We start from the raw sequence: 6,432 nt of genomic DNA on the forward strand, positions 1-6,432 counted from the left end.
TTTTATCCACCTTTGTGATAGGAGATGCAAAGTCTAGAGTCCATTGAGTCTTTGCCAAATAATGGTCAAACAACATCCACAGGCCTTCTGACACAATTGTGTCTCTATCAACAAGCAATTTACACTTGGCTATAAAGAAACCATTGTCAACGTTCATGATCTCAAAACCTCTAGTAAGTTTCCACGTCTTCTTCAACCTATCATCTTGGGAGTTGAATGACTAGCGTCTCTTTCTAAGGGTTGCACAATTCCTAAAAAATTTATCATTCATCGTGACCTTTGGTAGCAATCAGTTTCCTCCTTCAACAGAGACTTTCAGAAGTCCCTTTTCAATGAGGTCCACTCTCTCGTTCACAGTAGTGACTCTTTGACCTTCAGTAAAAATATCTTAAAACGACGGTCTAGGAACCTTAAATATACCTCCATCTAATAGTTTGACTGGTGGTGGCGACTTATATGCGGCAAAAACAAAGGACTTTATGCGAAAAAAATTTGCTATTTAAAAGTTGTTGCTTGGTTGGTTAGATAAAATAACCACCTTGCTGATTAGATTTTTTTGTTAAGTATTAGCATTAAAGAAATTAAAAATATTCTGGTTTATTGTGAATCCACTTAACTATCTTAAATATATTACCCTACCAATTAATATTCTTTAATGAATTATTTCCTCATGATTTTTTTAAAACAATACAAAAATTAACAAAATTCATATGAACCTTCCACCATGATATGGTTTTCAAAGCCCTTTTGTTCTCTTGTTAATTTTTCCTACCCTACCTAGGTATGCTTACCCCACTTCTTCCCTTAAATGCATGCAAGTTATTTATCAATTTCATTTCACACTCTTCTTTTGTCTTTCTCATTTACTTTTCTCCTATAAAAGTTAATAACTCCTTGTCTCAATTTCTTCCTGTTTTTTTGTGTCATTTTCTTCCTATCCTCTTTTCTAAACTATGGCTGATTCCAAAGATTCCTTCAGGATGGAACCCAAATCTTCATCTTCATCCACATCAACCACAACCTCATCCTTACAAAAACATCATAGGACTTTTTTGATGACTCAAAACATCCTCAGAATCTTAGTCATTATCCTCACTGCAGTTTCAATTGTAGTTACAGTCACCAACAACCAAACCATTACGCTGTACACTTTTCAGTTTGAAGCTCACTTTTATTACTCTTCATCTCTCAAGTAAGACTCAATTTCACCATAACCCATTTTTCATTTTCATTTACATAAACAAAAAAAGGGTATGTATTTTTTTAACTTTTTTTTTCATTGTGACTAGGTTCTTTGTTGTTGCAAATAGTGTGGTCTGTTTCTTGTCTGTGCTATTACTTATATTCAATCTTCTGAGGAGGAGGCAACAAACACTTCAACTAAAAGACTACTACTTCTTCCTGTTTTTATTTGACTTGGTAAGTTTTATTGTTTAATTTTTCTTCTTGGTATGCTCAAAAAATCATATTTATTTCTGAGAAATTGGAATTTCAGAACCATGTTCTAACATTTATTGACTAGAGATATTCAGTCAATTTCAGTTAACCTAGTGCTGAGGTAATTAATAAGATATGCAATAATACATGTCATTCCTTATCATAAGCTTAATATAATATGTGGCAACAATGACATTTATGTGTCAACATCACTAAATTAACAAACTTCATAAATAATGATCAGGTGATGACGGTGTTGTTGATAGCTGGATGTGCAGCTGCCACAGCCATTGGATTTGTGGGACAGTATGGAGATGACCATGTGGGTTGGATTCCAATATGTGACAATGTGAAAAAATTCTGCAGAATCAATTTGGTTTCACTTTTGGTTTCATATTTGGCTTTTTTAGTCAATTTGGGACTCACAGGTTTAATAGCTTACAAATGCACCACATGAATTTTCTCACTTTCACATGTATCTTATCAAACATGCTCCATTCTCCAATAGTTGTACCTAGTTATGTCGTTTTGTATGAAGTTTCTTATATGTAATAAAACTTTATTATAGTAAAAAATGTTGAGTTTGGTGTATGGTTTTAATTGCAAACAAAATGCTAGTACAACACACAACTAACTTATGAAGAAAGAATTTATATTTCTTAATGATGGGTTGATAACGACTTGCCTCCTATAAAATATGGACTTTTTGGTATTTTATTTCTCACCTTTAATTAATAATTATACATCAAAATAGTATTAATTAGTTGTTGGCTGATTTCTATGCTGCACCATTTTTAGTTGGTTGCATGTGAGTCTTGTAGTTATGAAGAAAAAAACTCAAACTTAAAGTTATAGTATACTAGTGTGTATTAATTGTGAAGTTGCAGAGGAAACAAAGTAGGAAACGAGTGTAACTTAAGGTGAAGTGAGTGTCAGAGCAGCAATTAATATAAGAGAGAAATAATCATTCTAAAATTATTTCTGGAGTTATCCCTGCATGCACCGCATAATGTGAAGTAAATATTGAATGTGTTGTAAGTCATTGAATTTATAAATAGTCTTTAATCTTCTAGAGTATGAGATATATTCATGATGTTTAGCTAGTGTGAATTAAAAGTTTAATTATCGAAGAAAAGAAATGTTAAGCATTTATTATATAAATGAGATAAGCAAGATGAGGATGATGCTTGGATCTCAATAACTGATCCCATTTGTGAGTTTTCGGTTAGGTCTATTATGATGGTTTGTGTAGTTCTAATGGAGGGGTCGAAGGTAGGTCGGAGAGGGTAGTTTAGAGGTTTGTTAGAATTTGGAAGAGTCTAGTGCCTTTAAAGTGGTTGTGTGTTTTTGGGAGATTTTGCATAATAGGCCGCCTAAGAGGCAAAATATTTTTAGGTGTCTTATTTTGTTTTCTGTTAGTAGAGCGGAGGGTGCCTTGTGTACGGTTCAGGTGGAATTGGCGATTATTTGTTTGTACACCACAAGGTTTCCTCAACTATTTGATTGAAGGTTTTTAAATGGGTGTGTAAGCTTTAGTCTGTCTCGAGGACAATTTGAAAGTTGTTTCTCAAATTATGTTAGGGTAAGAAGGTGGTCTTATGTTTCATTTTGATTTGGAATTTAATTATCTAGACTATTTGGAAGTTGGGAAATAAAGTCATTTTTTTGTGATGAGAACTTGACAATTAATCATTGGCCCTAATTGATTGGGAGCATGATGTGCATGCTCAACAAATGCGTGAGAATTTTTTATTAGAGGAGTCTGAGGTATCTCATAATCAAACTCATCCAGGCCTGCTAGCCTTGGTTTCTATGGAACATGATGTGCATGGACAACAAAAGTGTTCTGCTCTAAGACCTAATTCATGTTTTTCATCTTCATTTGCTTCAGAGTAGTCTTGCTACTTACAGAGGAGTTTTGATCAGACTTTTCCCCCTCTAGATTGACTCCACATTATGAATCATAATATTTTGATCAAGTCCCCACAATCAAGTAGTTCCACTTCTTTGACAATCCTTTAGTTTACTTCACTAGCCAAATTGGTCTCACTAGTACAAAAATGTTAATTTACACCCGTTTTTTATTAAATTTACACCCTTTATTTTTAATAAAAATCGGGTGTATATCCAAATGTCTAACGAATTTACACCCGTTTAAAACTGGTGTAAATACGTTCTTAATTACTCCCCATTTTAAAAATATCGGGTGTAAATACGTTCTACGTTACACCCTATTTTAACAAAAATCGGGTGTAATTGGGCGTAATTACGTTTTTAATTGCACCCTATTTTAACAAAAATCGGGTGTAATTGGGCGTAATTACGTTTTTAATTACACTCTATTTTAATAAAAATCGGGTGTAATTGGGCGTAATTACGTTTTTAATTACACCCTATTTTAATAAAAATCGGGTGTAATTAGGCGTAATTACGTTTTTAATTACACCCTATTTTAATAAAAATGTAATTACGTTCTTAATTACACACCGTTTTAATAAAAATCGGGTGTAGATACGTTCTTAATTACACCTCATTTTTATAAAAATCGGGTATAGATATGTTCATAATTACACCCTATTTAAATTTATTTACACCCTATTTCATATACACCATTTAGTTATATTTCATTTTCAATCATAATATTGCAAATACTATAAAATCATACACATAAAAATCATATTTTAACTAAGTCAAAATATTTTTAATATTAACCAAAAAGTATACAAAATCATGTCCAGTCATAATATTTCAAGTATTATAAAATCATACACATAAAAATTATATTTTAACTAAATCATAACACTTTCTTCATATATAATTTTACGCCATGCTTGACGGTTAGCTTCGGTGTTCTCTAGTCCAATTGAATCCAACCGCTTTCCACATGTAGCATTGGATTCATCCATGGCCAAAATACCACGCCCTGGAGAAGCAATTGCTTTCTGTATGCAAAAAACAAGACACAAGAAATTATTAAAAATATTGAATCTCATTGGAAATAGAAGCCCACCCTTTAAGTATGAACTTAATTAAAAATATTCACACTAGATATGGTTGTAAAGTCTTACATACAATTGTCTCTTTTTTTTTAAACTTGATTTTATTTTAAAATAAAAATAAATATTGAGTTTTATTTTTATATAAACACATGTTCATGAGTTGAAAATTTTGCTACACTAGTATATAAAATAAAAGAATAAAATGAGAATCATGAGAAGATACAAAAACATGAATCTAGAACAAGGTTAGAAAGCATGATATCAGGAGAAGTTGAATAGAACAGAAAATTTTCATATCCTTACAAGACTGTACGTGATAGTTTGCTAGAAAAGTTGCACATCCTGCAGTTCCTGCAGAGAATTCATGAGCCTGGAAAATCACCAAGCACGTAGAGAAATTTAGATGGAGAATGTTTCATCCAATAAAGCATAAAAAAAAACATTTAAAAAGAATGTTTTAATATTAAGATACTTAGACGGAGCCCTTCCAAAAAGCAGTGCTGCCTGTGCATAAGCCTAATACCGAAAACTGAAATCAATTGAAGCATGGGATTAAGAGAATCCAAATACTCAACTTGATATTAAAAAAATCATTGTTTACTTGTAACTGATTTGTCAGATTTAGCTTAGAATTTAAATATAAAAAATGATGGGTTTTGATAAATTCTATTGCAAATAAACCTCTTTTGTAGTATTTCTTCCAGAAACAGCCTAAGTTTGCTCACACCTATATTTGTCTTTCTTGATAAAGAAAAATAGACTAACATATTCAATGACTTTTCATCACTCATACTATATTGCTCTTTTTATAAAGCTAGTTTGGAATGAAAACTACAATATCATCTCATATAGACACAAAATGAAAGAAAAACTCTATCAAGAATGAAATCCAGTAATAATAGTGATAAAAAACATAGTAGAATGCACCTTTAGAGACATTCAGTGATATTATCATCTCAGTCATTTGAGATTAAAATACCTGCATTTTCTCTGTATAGAAAACAAAATAAATCACTTTCATTTCTACTAGTGTTTGCTTGCTCTTAGTAAATAATACAAACAGAATAATTTCATTCTTACACAGACACGGACGATCCGGTAATTGTTCCAAACAATCCTGATAACAAAATGCCAACTCCCTAACAAACATAAATAAGATGCATGAGGAATTATACTTAAAATTGAAAGTTCTACTTGATAGCTTGGTGAAAAATTAACATTTATATCAAATCAATTATGAAATTTTACCATTATTACAATTATCATTTATAAAAGCAAGATTTAGTTGTGTCTGTACCTGCCAACCGATACCTCGACTAAGAATAGAAGGCGGTAATGGTGTTGCACTTGCATGCCTATATACGGCAATGAAAGCTCCAGTAGACTGTGAACCGAAAGAAACACGTGAGTATATAACTTAATTTTACTTCAACATAAGTAAGCTTCATTGCACTGATAAAATATCCCATAGTTCCGGAAAAAAATAATAACGGAATGTACAATTTAAGAATAATTTCTTCAAGAATAACAATTAAACAGAAACCAAATCTTACACCAATTAAAAAAGAGAATATCTTAAAAAAGAAGTTACCTCTACAAGAGCAACAAAAGATGCCATCATCATGGCAAACGCTTCGCCTGCATCAAATGTAGGTGCTCCCCATTAAAAGGGGTATGGAACTCTGATCCTGCAAAATCAAAATACAAGAGAAATTATTCTCGATAATTATAACTGACAAAACTAAGCCTCTCGAGACTTGGACATGCATCTATCAAGAAATTAAAAGGGTAGGCGGCAATCAGATAAAAACACAAAGTAAGAGATTATGCATTGATGACCGAACAATTCAAAAATGATTATAAATAACAAAGATAGTAAACTAAAATACGGTAAATTGAAAACGGATACATACGCCAGCATCAACAAACTTGGAACCAAGCAATGGCTTCATAACATGAAGAACAAACAGCCGGCTCGCAATTTCATTATCAGAAG

At 31.9% G+C, this 6,432-nt stretch overlaps 1 protein-coding gene and 1 long non-coding RNA gene across 2 annotated transcripts; one reads left to right on the top strand and one right to left on the bottom strand.

Moving 5' to 3' along the window:
* Positions 1 to 828: 828 nt before the first annotated feature.
* On the top strand, positions 829 to 2,090 carry LOC131626942 (CASP-like protein 1F2). Its single transcript, XM_058897779.1, has 3 exons — positions 829 to 1,192; positions 1,290 to 1,419; positions 1,682 to 2,090. Exons 1-3 carry the CDS (start codon positions 954 to 956, stop codon positions 1,892 to 1,894), a joined length of 582 nt encoding a protein of 193 aa, XP_058753762.1. The 5' UTR covers positions 829 to 953; the 3' UTR covers positions 1,895 to 2,090.
* A 3,298-nt stretch (positions 2,091 to 5,388) lies between these two features.
* LOC131626943 (uncharacterized) lies at positions 5,389 to 6,101 on the bottom strand. The gene is made up of 3 exons (XR_009291349.1): positions 6,028 to 6,101; positions 5,734 to 5,820; positions 5,389 to 5,575 (listed from the first exon to the last, which is right to left on the bottom strand). It is a non-coding gene; the product is annotated as an uncharacterized LOC131626943 (long non-coding RNA).
* Between the last annotated feature and the right edge of the window lie 331 nt (positions 6,102 to 6,432).

The sequence above is a fragment of the Vicia villosa genome, unplaced genomic scaffold (genome assembly GCF_029867415.1).
Source record: "Vicia villosa cultivar HV-30 ecotype Madison, WI unplaced genomic scaffold, Vvil1.0 ctg.000339F_1_1, whole genome shotgun sequence".
In the NCBI taxonomy this organism is placed as follows: domain Eukaryota; kingdom Viridiplantae; phylum Streptophyta; class Magnoliopsida; order Fabales; family Fabaceae; genus Vicia; species Vicia villosa.

Excerpts from the sequence above, each read along its gene's own strand:
- LOC131626942 (XM_058897779.1), top strand. The coding sequence starts at position 954 with ATGGCTGATTCCAAAGATTCCTTCAGGATGGAACCCAAATCTTCATCT. Across the intron at positions 1,193-1,289 it reads TATTACTCTTCATCTCTCAA|GTTCTTTGTTGTTGCAAATA; the intron begins GTAAGACTCAAT and ends CATTGTGACTAG. Across the intron at positions 1,420-1,681 it reads TCCTGTTTTTATTTGACTTG|GTGATGACGGTGTTGTTGAT; the intron begins GTAAGTTTTATT and ends AATAATGATCAG.